The 20,147-nt window shown below is 57.1% G+C and overlaps 1 protein-coding gene across 3 annotated transcripts in view; it reads left to right on the top strand.

Annotated features, from left to right (window-relative positions):
* LOC139250562 (retinoic acid receptor RXR-alpha) overlaps nucleotides 1–15,955 on the top strand; it is a 235,323-nt gene extending 219,368 nt beyond the window's left edge. For all 3 annotated transcript variants that reach the window (XM_070872953.1, XM_070872952.1, XM_070872954.1), the window contains 4 exons: nucleotides 2,580–2,712; nucleotides 7,566–7,657; nucleotides 13,104–13,209; nucleotides 14,665–15,955. In XM_070872953.1, the coding sequence (XP_070729054.1) occupies nucleotides 2,580–2,712; nucleotides 7,566–7,657; nucleotides 13,104–13,209; nucleotides 14,665–14,812 (479 nt within the window). In that variant the 3' untranslated portion in view covers nucleotides 14,813–15,955. The remainder of the gene's footprint in view (nucleotides 1–2,579; nucleotides 2,713–7,565; nucleotides 7,658–13,103; nucleotides 13,210–14,664) is intronic.
* Nucleotides 15,956–20,147: the final 4,192 nt, after the last annotated feature.

Below are 20,147 nucleotides of genomic sequence, written 5' to 3'. Positions count from 1 at the left end.
TGCCCCATTGAACATAAGAACATAAGAATTAGGAACAGGAGTAGGCCATCTAGCCCCTCGAGCCTGCTCCGCCATTCAACAAGATCATGGCTGATCTGGCCGTGGACTCAGCTCCACTTACCCGCCCGCTCCCCGTAACCCTTAATTCCCTTATTGGTTAAAAATCTATCTATCTGTGACTTGAATACATTCAATGAGCTAGCCTCAACTGCTTCCTTGGGCAGAGAATTCCACAGATTCACAACCCTCTGGGAGAAGAAATTCCTTCTCAACTCGGTTTTAAATTGGCTCCCCCGTATTTTGAGGCTGTGCCCCCTAGTTCTAGTCTCCCCGACCAGTGGAAACAACCTCTCTGCCTCTATCTTGTCTATCCCTTTCATTATTTTAAATGTTTCTATAAGATCACCCCTCATCCTTCTGAACTCCAACGAGTAAAGACCCAGTCTACTCAATCTATCATCATAAGGTAACCTCCTTATCTCCGGAATCAGCCTAGTGAATCATCTCTGTACCCCCTCCAAAGCTAGTATAGCCTTCCTTAAGTAAGGTGACCAAAACTGCACGCAGTACTCCAGGTGCGGCCTCACCAATACCCTGTACAGTTGCAGCAGGACCTCCCTGCTTTTGTACTCCATCCCTCTCGCAATGCCCCATTGGGTGCCCAGCCTGTGCCAGGCTGTTCAGTGCCAGCTGTGTTGTGTCATTCCCTGACACTCAGTCTTCTCTCTCAGTTCGCCAGTCCTTGCCCTGGGACAGCCCATTTCTCAGTCCGACTGTCTGGGCTGTACTGGGCTTTCTGTTGGTCAGAGACTTTGACCAGGCTAAACTCTGCGTCACTGACAAGACAGTATTTGGAGACCGTTTTCAGCCAATCAAAGGCCAATTATTTCAGTGTGGTTCCCTCCTCGCAAAAGTGTCGGGAGTGATGGGGGTTGGGAGCGAGGGGGTCTCGGGGGTAACGTGGGGGTCTCGGGGGGAGGGGGTGATGGAGTGAGGAGGCCTCGGAGGGAGGGGGTGACAGGGGATGACCGGGGGCGATGGGGGTCTCGGGGGTGACCGGGGGCGAGGGGGTGATGGGGGTCTCGGGGGGAGGGGGTGACGGGGTGAGGGGGTCTTGGGGGGCGAGGGCGAGGTGGTGACGGGGGTGTCTGGGGCGAGAAGGTGAAAGGGGAGGGGGGGAGGGGGTGACCGGGGGCTCGGGGGTGGCAGGGGGAGGGGTTGATGGGGGGAGGGGGTGACCGGGGGCACTGAGGAACCGCAGAGAGAGTCATTGCTGCAGGAAGGGTCGGGGGTCATGTTTCGGGGGTCGGGGGTGATTGAGGGGCAAAGGATCGGGTGACTGAGGGAAGGGGTTGTGAGGCACTGGAAGGGTCGCAGTAACCTGCCACTGACCTTTGCCCGCTGATTGTCACAGTGAGGACCCTTCACACTGGTGTCGAGCTCAGCTCTTCGCCCACTGCAGGAGGTGCGTCAGGCTTATTGTCCAGTGTGGAGCCGGTATCCTGAGTAAACAAACTGGATCCAACAGGACAGGACTCACCTCATCGCCCCCGCGGCAAGTCCCTCACTGCATCACTTTCCCCAATGTCACTCAGTGAAATATGCAACCCTGAATAATACTCAGCTCAAAGCAAAAGAAGACAATGACTTGCATTTTTTGTTTATTTACACAGTGAACCATCCCAACGTGCTTCACATCGGGTTATCCGACCAGCCACCTCGCAGCCTCTGTAAACTTCAGTTCATCCAAAACTCACTGCCCCCGTGTCCTAACTCACACCCAGTCCCACTCACCCATCACCCCCTGTGCTCACTGCCCCCGTGTTCTAACTCGCACCGAGTCCCTCTCACCCATCACCCGCTGTGCTCACTGCCCCCGTGTCCTAACTCACACCCAGTCCCGCTCACCCATCACCCCCTGTGCCCCGTGTCCTAACTCACACCCAGTCCCGCTCACCCATCACCCCCTGTGCTCACTGACCCCGTGTCCTAACTCACACCCAGTCCCACTCACCCATCACCCCCTGTGCTCACTGCCCCGTGTCCTAACTCGCACCCAGTCCTGCTCACCCATCACCCCCTGTGCTCACTGCCCCCGTGTCCTAACTCGCACCCAGTCCCACTCACCCATCAGCCCCTGTGCTCACTGTCCCCGTGTCCTAACTCGCACCGAGTCCCTCTCACCCATCACCCGCTGTGCTCACTGCCCCCGTGTCCTAACTCACACCCAGTCCCGCTCACCCATCACCCCCTGTGCTCACTGCCCCGTGTCCTAACTCGCACCCAGTCCCGCTCACCCATCACCCCCTGTGCCCCGTGTCCTAACTCGCACCCAGTCCCACTCACCCATCACCCCCTGTGCTCACTGCCCCCGTGTCCTAACTCACACCCAGTCCCACTCACCCATCACCCCCTGTGTCCCGTGTCCTAACTCACACCCAGTCCCACTCACCCATCACCCCCTGTGCTCACTGACCCCGTGTCCTAACTCGCACCGAGTCCCGCTCACCCATCACCCCCTGTGCTGCCCCGGGGCCTGATTCGCACCATCTCACGGGTACAATATATTCTGTCCACAGGCTGGAATGAACTGCTCATCGCTTCGTTCTCTCACCGATCCATAGCTGTGAAAGATGGGATTCTGCTGGCAACCGGTCTCCACGTCCATCGGAACAGCGCGCACAGCGCGGGAGTGGGGGCAATCTTCGACAGGTAAGCCGGGGTGGGGGCTGCAGGCAAATATCGCAGCCCTGCAAGATCAGAGACATCCCACAGTGTGGGTACAGGTAGAGGGGTCTTCAAATCATCAGCTGCAGCAGGGAGGGAGTTGCGGGTTGGGGAGAGAATTGGGGCGGGGACTGGGGATTTGGGGGGTGGGAGGACAGGGGGGGTCAGGTGGAGATGTGGGGTAATTGGGAGTGGGGGTAATTGGGTGTGAGGATCGGGGTCAGGGGATCGGGGTCAGGGGCTGGGAATGTGGGGTAATTGGGGGTGGGCGTAATTGGGTGTGAGGATCGGGGTCAGGGGATCGGGGTCAGGGGATCGGGGTCAGGGGCTGGGGATGTGGGGTAATTGGGAGTGGGGGTAATTGGGTGTGGGGATCGGGGTCAGGGGATCGGGGTCAGGGGATCGGGGTCAGGGGCTGGGGATGTGGGATAATTGGGAGTGGGGGTAATTGGGTGTGGGGATCGGGATCAGGGGATCGGGGTCAGGGGCTGGGGATGTGGGGTAATTGGGAGTGGGGGTAATTGGGTGTGGGGATCGGGGTCAGGGGATCGGGGTCAGGGGATCGGGGTCAGGGCATCGGGGTCAGGGGCTGGGGATGTGGGGTAATTGGGAGTGGGGGTAATTGGGTGTGGGGATCGGGGTCAGGGGATCGGGGTCAGGGGATCGGGGTCAGGGGATCGGGGTCAGGGGCTGGGGATGTGGGGTAATTGGGAGTTGGGGTTATTGGGTGTGGGGATCGGGGTCAGGGGCTGGGGATGTGGGGTAATTGGGAGTGGGGGTAATTGGGTGTGGGGATCGGGGTCAGGGGATCGGGGTCAGGGGCTGGGGATGTGGGGTAATTGGGGTTGGAGGTGTGGGTGCAGGAATTGTGTATATTGTCTTATTTGTGAGTTGTGAATTTTTTTTGCAGGGTCTGTAAGCGGGTTTATGGGGCCAGTGAGCGGGTTTATGGGGTCAGTGAGTGGGGTTATGGGGTCAGTGAGCGGGGTTATGGGGTCAGTGAGCGGGGTTATGGGGTCAGTGAGCGGGGGGTTATGGGGTCAGTGAGCGGGGTTATGGGGTCAGTGAGCGGGGTTATAGGGTCAGTGAGCGGGGTTATGGGGCCAGTGAGCGGAGTTATGGGGTCAGTGAGCGGGCTTATGGGGCCTGTGAGCGGGGTTATGGGGTCTGTCAGCGGGCTTATGGGGCCTGTGAGCAGAGTTATGGGGTCAGTGAGCGGGGTTATGGGGTCAGTGAGCGTGGTTATGGGGCCTGTGAGCTGGGTTATAGGGTCAGTGAGCAGGGTTATAGGGTCAGTGAGCGGGGTTATAGGGTCAGTGAGCGGGGTTATGGGGCCAGTGAGCAGAGTTATGGGGTCAGTGAGCGGGGTTATGGGGCCTGTGAGCGGGGTTATGGGACCTGTGAGCGGGGTTATGGGGCCTGTGAGCTGAGTTATGGGGTCAGTGAGCGGGGTTATGGGGTCAGTGAGCGGGGTTATGGGGTCAGTGAGTGGGGTTATAGGGTCAGTGAACGGGGTTATGGGGCCAGTGAGCGGAGTTATGGGGTCAGTGAGCGGGGTTATGGGGCCTGTGAGCGGGGTTATGGGGCCTGTGAGCGGGGTTATGGAGCCTGTGAGCAGAGTTATGGGGTCAGTGAGCGGGGTTCTGGGGTCAGTGAGCAGGGTTATGGGGCCTGTGAGTGGGGTTATAGGGTCAGTGAGCAGGGTTATAGGGTCAGTGAGCGGGGTTATAGGGTCAGTGAGCGGGGTTATGGGGCCAGTGAGCGGAGTTATGGGGTCAGTGAGCGGGGTTATGGGGCCTGTGAGCGGGGTTATGGGGCCTGTGAGCGGGGTTATGGGGCCTGTGAGCGGAGTTATGGGGTCAGTGAGCGGGGTTATGGGGTCAGTGAGCAGGGTTATGGGGCCTGTGAGCGGGGTTATAGGGTCAGTGAGCAGGGTTATAGGGTCAGTGAGCGGGGTTATGGGGTCAGTGAGCGGGGTTATGGGGCCTGTGAGCGGGGTTATGGGGTCAGTGAGCGGGGTTATGGGGTCAGTGAGCGGGGTTATGGGGCCTGTGAGCGGGGTTATGAGGTCAGTGAGCGGGGTTTTGGGGTCAGTGAGCGGGGTTATGGGGTCAGTGAGCGGGGTTATGAGGTCAGTGAGCGGGGTTTTGGGGTCAGTGAGCGGGGTTATGAGGTCAGTGAGCGGGGTTTTGGGGTCAGTGAGCGGGGTTATGGGGTCAGTGAGTGGGGTTATGAGGTCAGTGAGCGGGGTTTTGGGGTCAGTGAGCGGGGTTTTGGGGTCAGTGAGCGGGGTTTTGGGTTCAGTGAGCGGGGTTTTGGGGTCAGTGAGCGGGGTTATGGGGTCAGTGTGCGGGGTTATGGGGTCAGTGAGCGGGGATATGAGGTCAGTGACCGGGTTTTGGGGTCAGTGAGCGGGGTTATGGGGTCAGTGAGCGGGGTTATGGGGTCAGTGAGCGGGGTTATGGGGCCTGTGAGCGGGGTTATGGGGTCAGTGTGCGGGGTTATGGGGCCTGTGACCGGGGTTATGAGTTCAGTGAGCAGGGTTTTGGGGTCAGTGAGCGGGGTTTTGGGGTCAGTGAGCGGGGTTATGGGGTCAGTGAGCGGGGTTATGGGGCCTGTGAGCGGGGTTATGGGGCCTGTGAGCGGGGTTATGGGGTCAGTGTGTGGGGTTATGGGGTCAGTGAGCGGGGTTATGAGGTCAGTGAGCGGGGTTTTGGGGTCAGTGAGTGGGGTTATGGGGTCAGTGAGCGGGGTTATGAGGTCAGTGAGCGGGGTTTTGGGGTCAGTGAGTGGGGTTTTGGGGTCAGTGAGCGGGGTTTTGGGGTCAGTGAGCGGGGTTATGGGGTCAGTGAGCGGGGTTATGGGGTCAGTGAGCGGGGTTATGGGGCCTGTGAGCGGGGTTATGAGGTCAGTGAGCGGGGTTTTGGGGTCAGTGAGCGGGGTTTTGGGGTCAGTGAGCGGGGTTATGGGGTCAGTGTGCGGGGTTATGGGGTCAGTGAGCGGGGTTATGAGGTCAGTGAGCGGGGTTTTGGGGTCAGTGAGTGGGGTTATGGGGTCAGTGAGTGGGGTTATGAGGTCAGTGAGCGGGGTTTTGGGGTCAGTGAGCGGGGTTTTGGGGTCAGTGAGCGGGGTTTTGGGTTCAGTGAGCGGGGTTTTGGGGTCAGTGAGCGGGGTTATGGGGTCAGTGTGCGGGGTTATGGGGTCAGTGAGCGGGGATATGAGGTCAGTGACCGGGTTTTGGGGTCAGTGAGCGGGGTTATGGGGTCAGTGAGCGGGGTTATGGGGTCAGTGAGCGGGGTTATGGGGCCTGTGAGCGGGGTTATGGGGTCAGTGTGCGGGGTTATGGGGCCTGTGACCGGGGTTATGAGTTCAGTGAGCAGGGTTTTGGGGTCAGTGAGCGGGGTTTTGGGGTCAGTGAGCGGGGTTATGGGGTCAGTGAGCGGGGTTATGGGGCCTGTGAGCGGGGTTATGGGGCCTGTGAGCGGGGTTATGGGGTCAGTGTGTGGGGTTATGGGGTCAGTGAGCGGGGTTATGAGGTCAGTGAGCGGGGTTTTGGGGTCAGTGAGTGGGGTTATGGGGTCAGTGAGCGGGGTTATGAGGTCAGTGAGCGGGGTTTTGGGGTCAGTGAGTGGGGTTTTGGGGTCAGTGAGCGGGGTTTTGGGGTCAGTGAGCGGGGTTATGGGGTCAGTGAGCGGGGTTATGGGGTCAGTGTGCGGGGTTATGGGGTCAGTGAGCGGGGTTATGAGGTCAGTGAGAGGGGTTTTGGGGTCAGTGAGCGGGGTTATGGGGTCAGTGAGCGGGGTTATGGGGTCAGTGAGCGGGGTTATGGGGCCTGTGAGCGGGGTTATGGGGTCAGTGTGCGGGATTATGGGGCCTGTGAGCGGGGTTATGAGGTCAGTGAGCAGGGTTTTGGGGTCAATGAGCAGGGTTATGGGGTCAGTGAGCGGGGTTTTGGGGTCAGTGAGCGGGGTTATGGGGTCAGTGAGCGGGGTTATGGGGCCTGTGAGCAGGGTTATGGGGCCTGTGAGCGGGGTTATGGGGTCAGTGTGTGGGGTTATGGGGTCAGTGAGTGGGGTTATGAGGTCAGTGAGCGGGGTTTTGGGGTCAGTGAGTGGGGTTGTGGGGTCAGTGAGCGGGGTTATGAGGTCAGCGAGCGGGGTTTTGGGGTCAGCGAGTGGGGTTTTGGGGTCAGTGAGTGGGGTTTTGGGGTCAGTGAGCGGGGTTTTGGGGTCAGTGAGCGGGGTTATGGGGTCAGTGTGCGGGGTTATGGGGTCAGTGAGCGGGGTTATGAGGTCAGTGAGCGGGGTTTTGGGGCCTGTGAGCGGGGTTATGAGGTCAGTGAGCGGTGTTTTGGGGTCAGTGAGCGGGGTTATGAGGTCAGTGAGCGGGGTTATGAGGTCAGTGAGCGGGGTTATGAGGTCAGTGAGCGGGGTTATGGGGTCAGTGAGTGGGGTTATGAGGTCAGTGAGCGGGGTTATGAGGTCAGTGAGCGGGGTTTTGGGGTCAGTGAGCGGGGTTTTGGGGTCAGTGAGCGGGGTTTTGGGGTCAGTGAGCGGGTTATGGGGTCAGTGTGCGGGGTTATGGGGTCAGTGAGCGGGGTTATGGGGTCAGTGAGCGGGGTTATGGGGCCTGTGCGCGGGGTTATGGGGTCAGTGAGCGGTGTTATGGGGCCTGTGAGCGGGGTTATGAGGTCAGTGAGCGGGGTTATGGGGCCTGTGAGTGGGGTTATGGGGCCTGTGAGCAGGATTATTGGGGAATTAGATTTCAGGGGCCGTTAGTGAAATGATCCAGGGAGCTCTCAGCTGTTTTATTCTGAACTTTAATTTCTCTCTCCTCAGAGTTCTGACAGAGCTTGTTTCTAAGATGCGAGATATGCTCATGGACAAGACAGAGCTGGGCTGCCTGCGAGCTATCGTACTCTTCAACCCAGGTACTGCTCACAGCGAACTTCTCTCGCTCCACCTGTCTAGAGAACTTACATGCCCCCTGTGGCTGTAACCTTTCTATGACGGGGCATGCAGATCTGCACACAGTCTCGAACTCTGGCCTCATCATTATTGTGTATCATTTAGCATGACTTTGTTACTCTTGTGCTCTCGCCCCCTATCTTTAAAACCCAAAATACCAGTAGCTTTTTTTATGCACTCACACTTTCAGGGATTTATGAATCTGAAGAGGTCTAACTGCTAGGGTGGATGTAAAAGATCTCACTGTGGGGGGCCCTCCCCAGTGTCCTGAGGCCAATATTTATCCCTCAAACAGCATCATTAAAACAGATGACCTGTTTATTTTATCTTTCTGTTTGTGGGACCTTGCTGTGCACAATTTGGCTGCTACGTTTCCGACTCTTTGGAAGTAGTTGGCTGGCTGCGAGGCGCTTTGGGACGTCCTGAGGATGTGAATGGCGCTATAGAAATGCAAGTTCTTTCTTTACTCCCATGTTGGTATTTCATCCCAAATGGTTACCTTGCATTGAACTGCACCTGCCACAGGTCTGCCCATTCCACCCACCCATCTGTCTTCCTGTGGTTTTCTCTGCCATCCTCCTCACTATTTGCAAAAATTTATATTTTGCATATTTACAGAGGATTGAAAATGTGTGGCCGGAACCTTTGCTGTCTCCTGTGTGACCAGGGTGAATCCATCAGGGCCCTGTGACTGACCCCCCCAGTGTTCTGCTAATATCATCCAATCCAGCCCCTTCTCTCCCGTACCTCCTCCTCTCATCCACCCACATTCTCACTCCCACCATCGCTTGTCAAATCTCAGATCAAAATATTTATTGAAAACCTCTTGTGTCCGTTCATCTTCCACAGACTCCCTCCTTCATCACTGACCCTTTGGTTAACTGTTCCTTGACTTTTTATATATTTATAAAACCCCTCATTATTTCCTTTTATATAAATTTTTTTTCATTTAACCCTTTGAAATGTCCTTTTTCACCTCTCCATTGCACTTTCAGTGTACCTGAGGATTGGGGGTCAGTAACCAGAGGACACAGATTGACAATAATTGGCAAAAGAGCCAGAGGGGGAGATGAGGAGAATATTTTTACGCAGCGAGTTGTTGTGATCGGGAACGCGCTGCCTGACAGGGCGGTGGGAGCAGATTCAATAGTAACTTTCAAACTGGGAATTGGATAAATACTTGAAAAGGAAACATTCACATGGCTGTGGGGAAAGAGCGGGGAGTGGGACTGATTGGATCGCTCTGTCACAGAGCCGGCACAGGCTCGATGGGCCTCCTCCTGTGCTGTGTCATTCTCTGATTATCTTCAATATTTTTAGCCCCAGCGTGATCACAAGCCTCCTGTTAAACTTCAGTTAGTTTTAATCGTTCTATTTGTAGAGAGTTTTCAATGTACCCCTCAGCACGGTAAAGGGATATATTTATTTCTCTCCATCTCGGACTGGAGGCTTTCCCGCTGCTGGTGTCTTTGCTGACTTGCTGCCCAGTTAAACTTCCCCAAATAGTAAGAGCTTCTACAAGTATATCAAAAGGGAGTGGCGAAGGTAAACATTGGTCCCCTCAAGGACGAGACTGAGGAATTAATAATGGAGAACAGGGAAATGGCAGAGACGTTGAACAAATATTTTGTATCGATCTTCACGGTAAAAACATCCCAATAGTGGATAATCAAGGGGCTATAGGGAGGGAGGAACTTAATACAATCACTGTCACTAAAGAAAAAGTACTCGGTAAAATAATGGGACTAAAGGTGGACAAGTCCCCTGGACCTGATGGTTTACATCCTAAGGACTTAAAAGAAGTGGCTGCAGGGATAGTGGATGCATTGGCTGTAATCTACCAAAATTCCCTGGATTCTGGGGCAGTCCCAGCAGATTGGAAAACCGCAAATGTAACGCCCCTATTTAAAAAAGGAGGCAGACAGAAAGCAGGAATCTATAGACCAGTTAGCCTAACATCTGTGGTTGGTAAAATGCTGGAGTCTATTATTAAGGAAGCAATAGGTAGTCATTTGGAAAAGCATAACACAGTCAAGCAGAGTCAGCATGGTTTTATGAAAGGGAAATCATGTTTGATAAATTTGCTGGAGTTCTTTGAGGATGTAATGAACAGGGTGGATAAGGGGGAACCAGTGGATGTGGTATATTTGGATTTCCAGATGTCATTCGATAAGGTGCCACATAAAAGGTTACTGCACAAGATAAAAGCTCGCAGGGTTGGGGGTAATATATTAGCATGGATAGAGGATTGGCTAACTAACAGAAAACAGAGAATCAGAATAAATGCATCATTTTCAGGTTGGCAAACAGTAACTAGGGGGTGCCGCAGGGATCGGTGCTGGGTCCTCAACTATTTACAAACTATATTAATGACTTGGATAAAGGGACCGAGTGTAATGGAGCCAAGTTTTCTGATGATACAAAGATGGGCGGGAAGCAAATTGTGAGGAGGACACAAATAATCTGCAAAGGGATATAGACAGGGTCAGTGAGTGGGCAAACATTTGGCAGATGGAGTATAATGTGGGAAAGTGTGAGGTTATCCACTTTGGCAGGAAAAATAAAAAAGTAAATTATTATATAAATGGGGAGAGATTGCAAAGTGCTGCAGTACAGAGGGACCTGGGGGTCCTTGTACATGAAACACAAAAGGTTAGTATGCAGGTACAGCAAGTGATCAGGAAGGCAAATGGAATATTGGCCTTTATTGCAAGGGGAATAGAGTATAAAAGCAGAGAAGTCCTGCTACAACTGTACAGGGTATTGGTGAGGCCACACCTGGAGTATTGCGTACAGTTTTGGTCTCCGTATTTAAGGAAGGATATACTTGCATTGGAGGCAGTTCAGAGAAGGTTCACTCGGTTGATTCTGGAGATGAGGGGGTTGTCTTATGAAGATAGGTTGAGTAGGTTGGGCCTATATTCATTGGAGTTCAGAAGAATGAGAGGTTATCTTATTGAAACATGTAAGATTCTGAGGGGGCTCGACAAGGTGGATGCAGAGAGAATATTTTCACTCATAGGGGAATCCAGACATGGGGGCATAGTTTAAGAATAAGGAGCCGCCCATTTAAAACTGAGATGAGGAGGAATTTCTTCTCTCAGAGGGTTGTAAATCTGTGGAATTCTCTGCCCCAGAGAGCTGTGGAGGCTGGGTCATTGAATATATTTAAGGTGGAGATAGACAGATTTTTGAGCGATAAGGGAATAATCATCATCATCATAGGCAGTCCCTCGGAATCGAGGAAGACTTGCTTCCACTCTTAAAATGAGTCCTTAGGTGGCTGAACAGCCAATATGAGAGCCACAGTCCCTGTCACAGGTGGGACAGACACTGGTTGAGGGAAGGGGAGGGTGGGACTGGTTTGCCGCACGCTCCTTCCGCTGCCTGCGCTTGGTTTCTGCATGCTCTCGGCGAGGAGACTCGAGGTGCTCAGCGCCCTCCCGGATGCACTTCCTCCACTTAGGGCGGTCTTTGGCCAGGGACTCCCAGGTGTCGGGGGGATGTTGCACTTTATCAGGGAGGCTTTGAGGGTGTCCTTGTAACGTTTCCTCTGCCCACCTTTGGCTCATTTACCGTAGACGAGTTCCGAGTAGAGCGCTTGCTTTTGGAGTTTCATGTCTGACATGCGAACAATGTGGCCTGCCCAGCGGAGCTGATCGAGTGTGGTCAGTGCTTCGATGCTGGGGATGTTGGCCTAGTCGAGGACGCTAACGTTGGTGCGTCTGTCCTCCCAGGGGATTTGCAGGATCTTGCGGAGACAGCGTTGGTGGTATTTCTCCAGCGACTTGAGGTGTCTACTGTACGCGGTCCATGTTTCTGAGCCATACAGGAGGGCGGGTATCACTACAGCCCTGTAGAACATGAGCTTGGTTTTTAAGAGAATAAAGGGTTCTGGGGAGCGGGCAGGGAAGTGGGTCTGAGTCCATGATCAGATCAGCCAGATGGCCTACTCCTGCTCTGTTTCCTATATTCTTGGATCCCTGCATTTCTCACCGAGCTTTGCCTTTTGCAGACCCGAACCCTGAACTTACCCTCTTCATTATCCTTTTTTAGACTAACTTTGAATCTAATGTTGTGGCCACGGTTTCCCAATTCTCCCTCTGCCACACACACATTCCCCCAATCAATTCCCACAGCCTAATGAAGCAACTCTCCTTTCCGGATCTGATCCAGGAAACCGTCCTCAATACATCTCAACTTGTTCCTCATCTTCATCCCGTGCTTTACTGTTATCCCAGTCTATCCTCGACTACTTCAAATCTCTCCATATAATTCCCATTGATAATGTTTACACGCGATATCAATCCAGCAGGGAAGGTTGTAACTGGCCACAGGGTGGTGCTCGGAGCAGTCCTGTGTAATCGGTTTTTAAGTCGGTTGATGGACTCCCAGACCGCCTGTAATTTCTGCGGCCTGGAGTAGTCCGTGTTCCATGTGTATGTGCAGTGTGTGAGTTTGCAGCCCCTCTTCCAATATTTGAAGGGGCTGCTCCTCAAATTCTGGCTGTACTTCAGTCCCATGCTCCTGATCTTTGGGCACCCTGTGCGGAGGGGAGCGGGTAGGTCCGAGGGCCTCCTCGTAGGACTGCTCCTGGGCACGGCCAAGGGTGCCATCAGCCGGTCCAGGCAGCGGGCGGTCGAGGGGGTCGTTCAACCTGACTGACTGCCTCTCTTCTGCGCCTACATCCGGGCCAGGGTGTCCCTGGAGATGGAGCTCGCGGCCTTCCGCGAGAGGTGGGCGCCGGAGGGATTGGAGTGCATCATCACCCCCGGCAACCAAATTTTAATTTGATTTAAGTTTACCGTCCAAGGTTTAATTGGCTTAGTTTGTCAATTTTAGTGCCCCCATTTAATCAGGGGACACTTGATTATTGTTTCAGCTAAAATAGTTGTGATTGGCCACAGAGCGCCCCCAGCTCGAGAGAACGACTGGTGTTAGACCTTGGAGTGCTCACGGAATGGTGGGACCCTCTCACGGTAATGGTGGGACCCTCTCACGGTAATGGTGGGACCCTCTCACGGTAATGGTGGGACCCTCTCACGGTAATGGTGGGACCCTCTCACGGTAATGGTGGGACTCCCACCCTCTCTGTGTCTGGGATACCCCCCAACCCCCCCCCAGTGACTGGGCACCCCCCCCCACTCTCTCTCTCTCTCAGTGACTGGGCCCCCCCCAGTGACTGCCCCCCCCTCCCTCTCTCTCTCTCTCAGTGACTGCCCCCCCACCTCTCTCTCTCTCTCTCAGTGACTGGGCCCCCCCCAAGGACTGCCCCCCCCCTCTCTCTCTCTCAGTGACTGGGCCCCCCCCCTCTCTCTCTCTCAGTGACTGGGCCCCCCCCTCTCCCACCCCCCAGCAATGAGTCAGAAAGCTGTGTTGTGTGAATGATGTGATTCTCTCTCCCCACAGATGCCAAGGGCCTGTCCAACCCGGGTGAGGTGGAGGGGCTCCGTGAGAAGGTCTACGCCTCCCTCGAGGGATACTGCAAACACCGATACCCGGAGCAACCCGGCAGGTAGGTCCCTGAGCGGGTCAGCGCCCCCCCCCACCGCCAGCCCATCACCCCCCCTCCCCCCCAGCCCATCTCCCCCTCCCCCGCCAGCCCATCAACCCCCTCCCCCCCAGACCATCTCCCCCTCCCCCGCCAGCCCATCACCCCCCCTCCCCCCCAGTCCATCTCCCCCTCCCCCCCAGCCCATCACCCCCTTCCCCCCAGCCCATCAGCCCCTCCCCACAGTCCATCTCCCCCTCCCCCCCCAGCCCATCACCCACTCCCCCTCAGCCCATCACCCCCCCTCCCGCCCAGCCCATCTCCCACTCCCCCGCCAGCCCATCACCCCCTCCCCCCCAGTCCATCTCCCCCTCCCCCCCAGCCCATCACCCCACAGTCCATCTTCCCCCTCCCCCGCCAGCCCATCACCCCCCCTCCCCCCCAGTCCATCTTCCCCTCCCCCCCAGTCCATCTCCCCCTCCCCCCAGCCCATCACCCCCCAGCCCATCACCCCCCCTCCCCCCAGTCCATCTCCCCCTCCCCCGCCAGCCCATCACCCCCCCTCCCCCCACAGTCCATCTCCCCCTCCCCCCCAGCCCATCACCCCCCAGCCATCCCCCCCCAGTCCATCTACCCCTCCCCCCCCAGCCCATCACCCCCTCCTGTCCATTTCCCCTCCCCCCCAGCCCGATGCCCCCCCCGATGTCGCTGCTGTGTTACATTCCATGTAGTGATGCCCACCGCCTCTGACCCCCACACTGACCCCTTGCTCTTGTCTCCCTACGGTGACCCTACGCCCTGACCTCACTCCTGACCCCACCCCCTGACCCCATGCCCTGACCCCCGGCCCTGACCCCCTGCCCTGACCTCACTCCTGACCCCACGCTCTGTCTCCCCGCCCTGACCCCCCGCCCTGACCTCACTCCTGACCTCACTCCTGACCCCCCGCCCTGACCCCCCGCCCTGACCTCACTCCTGACCTACTCCTGACCCCATGCCCTGACCCCACGCCCTGACCCCACCCTCTGACCCCACGCTCTGACCCCACCCCCTGACCCCACCCCCTGACCCCATGCCCTGACCCCACCCTCTGACCCCACGCTCTGACCCCACCCCCTGACCCCCGGCCCTGATCCCACCCCCTGACCCCACCCCCTGACCCCATGCCCTGACCCCACCCTCTGACCCCACGCTCTGACCCCACCCCCTGACCCCCGGCCCTGATCCCACCCCCTGACCCCACACTCTGACCCCACGCTCTGACCCCACCCCCTGACCCCCGGCCCTGACCCCACCCTCTGACCCCACGCTCTGACCCCACCCCCTGACCCCCGGCCCTGACCCCACCCTCTGACCCCACGCCCTGACCCCACCCCCTGACCCCACCCTCTGACCCCACGCTCTGACCCCACCCCCTGACCCCCGGCCCTGACCCCATGCCCTGACCCCACACTGACCCCTCGCTCTGTCTCCCCACAGGTTTGCCAAGCTCCTGTTGCGACTGCCGGCCCTGAGATCCATCGGACTGAAATGCCTGGAGCACCTGTTCTTCTTCAAACTGATCGGCGACACACCTATCGACACTTTCCTCATGGAGATGCTGGAGGCCCCTCATCAGATGACCTAGGCGGGCAGGCGAGCGGTGGGCGGAGACACGAGGGGTGGTCAGGGACCCTCGGCCTCCCCTCGGCATTTACAGCCCCCTCCCCCTTCCTCCCCCACCCCGCCATACTGAGATGGCAAAGGAATAATTTTCTCTTGTGTTGATATACACTGTGCTCGGATCGCTGGGTTGGTGACCACACGTTGAGATGTCCGGAGGTGTGTGTGTGTACCTGTGTCTCTGCGTGTGGCCACCACCCCCCCCGCCCCCGGAGGGCACCACCTATATCCGGACCTTCCTCCCAGTGTGTACGCGCGGGGCAGCTGCGAGGGGGCTTGGTCCTGTCGATGTGGGTGTGGTTCGGTCAGCGCTGGAGGTTTGGACTTGCCAAAGAACTCTGGACGGCCTCCGGCCCTGACATGAAGCTCTCTCTGGAGGTGCAGTGGAGCGCGAAGGGAATGGGCCTCCCGCCTCTGACACTGTGCCTCTCACTGGCTGCGATCCGCCATCAGCCTGACTGGGCGCCCATCGAGCTAGGCCCTGACTGTTTCACCGGTCCGTGTCAGTGGGGCAACTGCAGAGACCTGGTTAATCATCACAGCATCTGCACACGTCCCAAACCCGCGCAGAACTGGGAGAGCGCTCTCGCTCTCGGTCTCGGTCTGCCAGCTCGATGCTTAACGCAAACACCAGGCCTTGTTCATCTGTTGTATTTTTGGGAGCAAAGTGGTTTCGTTTCATTAACGTCTCGGCAGTGGGGTGCCTGGACTGACTGGTTCACACTCGGTCTCATCCCCCCACCCCTCCGATGGGAAGGGTGGTCTCGAGTCAGCCTGTGCATTGCCCCACCCCCCATTGGCTGGGGGCAAGGCCCGATGTCTGAGGATTCTTTGCTGCTAATGAGAACTTTAATGAATAATCATTAATTAGTGAAGGTCAGGTGGCGGGGCGAAGGACTCGGGGTTTATAAACCAGCTGAGATGGGCAGATTGCTGGATCTCCCCACACACACTAACTCTCACTCCCCCTCCCCCCGCCCGACTCTCTCAGTCCAGCGTCCCCACTCCCCAACTAAAGCCCCCATTTCCGTGGCCCAAGGCGCAGAAGGGAGAGTTGGGTGTGTGGCAGAGGAGGGTGTTGGGGAGCCCCACCTCCATGTGCTGTTTGACCCCCTCCTAGAGGAGGGGGAGGGGGGGGGCAGGGGGAGGGGCAGGAACCTAGGCTGGGACAGGGGGAGGGCCTGGGACAGGGGCCTTGGGTAGGGGGAGGGGCTGGGATAGGGGGAGGGGCTGGGGTAGGGGCTGGGCAGGGGAGGGGCAGGGACAGGGGGAGGGGGGGAGCCTGGGGTAGGGGGAGGGGCTGGGCAGGGGAGGGGCTGGGGCAGGGGTCTGGGCAGGGGAGGGGCAGGGACAGGGGGAGGGGGGGAGCCTGGGGTAGGGGGAGGGGCTGGGGCAGGGGTCTGGGCTAGGGGGGGAGCCTGGGGTAGGGTCTGGGCAGGGGAGGGGCTGGGCAGGGGAGGGGCTGGGACAGGGGCTGGGCAGGGGAGGGGCTGGGGCAGGGGCAGGGGGAGGGGGGGAGCCTGGGGTAGGGGGAGGGGCTGGGGCAGGGGGGGAGCCTGGGGTATGGGCAGGGGGAGGGGCTGGGGCAGGGGTCTGGGCAGGGGAGGGGCTGGGGCAGGGGCCTTGGGTAGGGGGAGGGGCTGGGGTAGGGGGAGGGCCTGGGACAGGGGGAGGGCCTGGGACAGGGGGAGGGTCTGGGGTAGGGGAGGGGCTGGGGCAGGGGCAGGGGTCTGGGCTGGGGCAGGGGCTGGGCAGGGGAGGGGCTGGGGCAGGGGTCTGGGCAGGGGAGGGGCTGGGGCAGGGGTCTGGGCTAGGGTGGGAGCCTGGGGTAGGGGCTGGGCAGGGGCTGGGCAGGGGTGGGGCTGGGGCAGGGGTCTGGGCAGGGGAGGGGCTGGGACAGGGGCTGGGGCAGGGGGGGAGCCTGGGGTAGGGGCTGGGCAGGGTTGCAGTCGGTCCCAGCGTGAACCGGGCCCCACAGGAGGGGTGAGGTGGTGCTCTCTGCTGTCTTTCTCATTATACCAACAAACACCTTCCTCGCTCAGCCGGGTATGGGAGTTGCCTCAGTCGCTGCCCTGCCCCTCCCATTCCCCCCTCCCTCCCTCCCTCCCCCCTGTGCTTCAGCCCTCGATATGAGCACCCTCCTTTGGTGCACCCCATCTCTCTCGGCTGTGAGCTGCCCACGTGCCTGTGCCATCACCAACAATCAGCCCTCTGTCCCCACCCCCGCTGCCCCTGGAGTGGTGAGCTGTCTCAGGATTTTCCAACCCCTGTCCTGCAGGCCGGGTTTTTCAGGGAAGGGGGGCGGGGAGGGGTGGGGACCTGATTGGAGATTTCTCGGATCAGCCCTGAACAACTCACGCTTCAATCCCAGCAGCCCCTCCCCAGCCTCTTCCCACCAGTGCCCCCTCCCCCCGGACCCCGGGTTTGTACACCAGTTCATTCGACACTATCCTCACCCGCTCTTTGTGTCTCTATTTTTCTTTAGACCCAACTTTTAACCTGAAATATAAATATTTTAAGTGCAGCAATTTTGTAAAAAAAAATTTAAAATGACATTTCGGAACAGTTGCGAGCAGAGGCAGTAATGCGATAACTGGAGGCACTCACACCACATGCTCACTCAACACGGCCACACAGCAAGTGGACAGTGGATGGCTGGGTGCTCGGGAGTGCACACGGGAAGCAGACATTCCCTTTGTCCGTCTTCATCCCTCTTCATCCGTTCCCTTTCCTCATCCAATCACTCTCGCTGTGTCTTAATATTCTCTCTCCACTGCCTTCTACATCTCTCTCTCTCTTCCTCACCATTTCTCTCCCTCTCTCTCCCTCTCTCTCCGTCTCCCTCTCTCTCCCTCTCCCTCTCCCTCTCTCTCCCTCTCACTCTCTCGCTCTCTCCCTGTCACTCTCTCACTCTCTCTCCCTCCCTCTCTCTGTCCCTCTCTCTGTCCCTCTCTCTGTCTCTCTCTCCCTGTCTCTCTCCCTGTCATTCTCTCTCTCTCTCTCCCTGTCACTCTCTGTCCCTCTCTCTGTCCCTCTCTCTCCCTCTCACTCTCTCGCTCTCTCCCTGTCACTCTCTCGCTCTCTCCCTGTCACTCTCCCTCCCTCTCTCTGTCCCTCTCTCTGTCCCTCTCTCTGTCTCTCTCTCTGTCTCTCTCTCTCCCTGTCACTCTCTGTCCCTCTCTCTGTCTCTCTCTGTCTCTCTCTCCCTGCCACTCTCTGTCTCTCTCTGTCTCTCTCTCCCTGTCACTCTCTGTCTCTCTCTCTCTCTCTCCCCCTGTCCCTCCAGTGAATGGAACAGCACTGATGGGCTCGGCCAGCTCTGTCCTTGTGAATCTGTTTTGAGCTGTGACGGTGATCAGTCTGTGTTGACACTACGAACAGTTCGTGAAAATCAAAAAAAGAGAAGACAAATGTCGACAGAAATCTATTTTTGTATAAATGAAACTTTATCCCTTTTGTTAGATTGAACTTCACTGAATGATTGTAAACATTGTGTAATGTTGAAGGTGAGCAGTGAGCAGGATGGACTGTGACTCTGGGACCCTGCCTTGGAGCCATGAGCTGGGTGTTCTGACTGACTCGGGGACCCTGCCTGGCTCGTTTGCCAGCTTCGCTTGTTTTAACTTTGGATCAGAAACATCGGAATATTGGTCGTGTTCCAAATATCACCCAAACACTGTTCTGTGAGGATTCTACTGTGAAATCTTGTGTCGAGGTGCTGCCTGGTGTGTGTGATGCCCCAGGGTCTCTGTCCCCAGCAGCTGGGAGAGACCCTGGGGCATGTCAGGCTGGTCCCCGGGTTCTCGATGTGAGCAGTGCAGGTTGTGCTCGGATTCACAGGGCAGGGCTCTGGGACAGTCCCGGGGATCATGGCGCCCTGCCTTTGGAACCATTTCAGTTTGAATTTGTTTCTCAGTGTTCAGTGTAATAAAATGTACCCTGTACCTTGACCCGTCTTACCTCTTCTCAGTGCTGCCCCACTGCACTGGTCCAGCCTCAGCTGGAGGAGTGTGTCCAATTCTGGGCACCACACAGGAAGCAAGTCAGGGCCTTGGAGAGGGTGTGGAGGAGATTGACCAGAATGGTCCCAGGGATGAGGGAGTTCAGTGACGGGGTGAGACTGTACTAGCTGGGGTTGTCTTCGCTGGAGTGGTGAAGATTAGGAGGGGATTTGATTGAGGTGTTCAGGATTATGAAGGGTTTTGATAGAGTAAATCGGGAGAATCCCTTTCCCGTGTCGGGAGGGTCAGTAACCAGAGGACACAGACTTAAGATAATTTGCGAAAGAACCAGAGGTGGAAACAATTTTACGCAGCGAGTTGTTGTGATCGGGAACGCGCTGCCTGAAAGGGCGGTGGGAGCAGATTCAATAGTAACTTTCAAACCGGGAATTGGATAAATACTTGAAGGGGAACAATGTGCCGGGCTGTGGGGAAAGAGCGGGGGGAGTGAGACTGATTGGATCGCTCTGTCACAGAGCCGGCACAGGCTCGATGGGCCGAATGGCCTGAGCTGTATGAGTCAAGGATTGAAGCAGGGGAGTGTGAGGTGAACCAAAGGTTGCTTCTGTGACCGACCATGAGGAACGTCTTTGGATATTCTTCCCCAGTTTCCTCTTCCTTACTGTTTTGGATGTGCTGCTATCTTAGTAATTTGAAGGGATGTGTTCTGAGATGGTCGTATCTTGTTCCACACCCTGGGCCTCGCTCCTTAAACCCCTCCACCTCACTCCTTCCCTCTCTCCTCCTAAAAACCTCACAACCTGGGCCTTCACACAACTCTCCTAAATCCTCATCTTATTTGTCCCGTGATCAGACGCTCTTCTCTCTGTCTCCCACTCACCCTTTCGTTTTCTCCCAGATCCTCTCTCCTGCTTGGAACGAGAAAACTTCCCAGGTATGTTGTGTCCACAAAAAGCAGGACCAATCCAATCCGGCCAATTACCGCCCCATCAGTCTGCTCTCAATCTTCAGCAAAGTGATGGAAGGTGTCACCGACAGTGCTATCGAGCGACACTGACTCACCAATAACCTGCTCACCGATGCTGAGTTTGGGTTCCGCCAGAACCACTCGGCACCAGACGTCGTTACGGCCTTGGTCCAAACATGGACAAAAGAGCTGAATTCCAGAGGTGAGGTGAGTGACTGCCCTCGACAACAAGGCAGCATTTGACCGAGTGTGGCATCAAGCAGCCCCAGTAAACCTGGTCAATGGGGATCAGGGAAAACTCCCCACTGGCTGGAGTCATACCCAGCACACAGGAAGATGGTTGTGGTGGTTGGAGGTCAATCATCTCAGAA

This window comes from Pristiophorus japonicus, unplaced genomic scaffold, assembly GCF_044704955.1.
Source record: "Pristiophorus japonicus isolate sPriJap1 unplaced genomic scaffold, sPriJap1.hap1 HAP1_SCAFFOLD_390, whole genome shotgun sequence".
NCBI lineage: Eukaryota > Metazoa > Chordata > Chondrichthyes > Pristiophoridae > Pristiophorus > Pristiophorus japonicus.
This window is presented reverse-complemented; position numbering and strand designations above follow the sequence as displayed.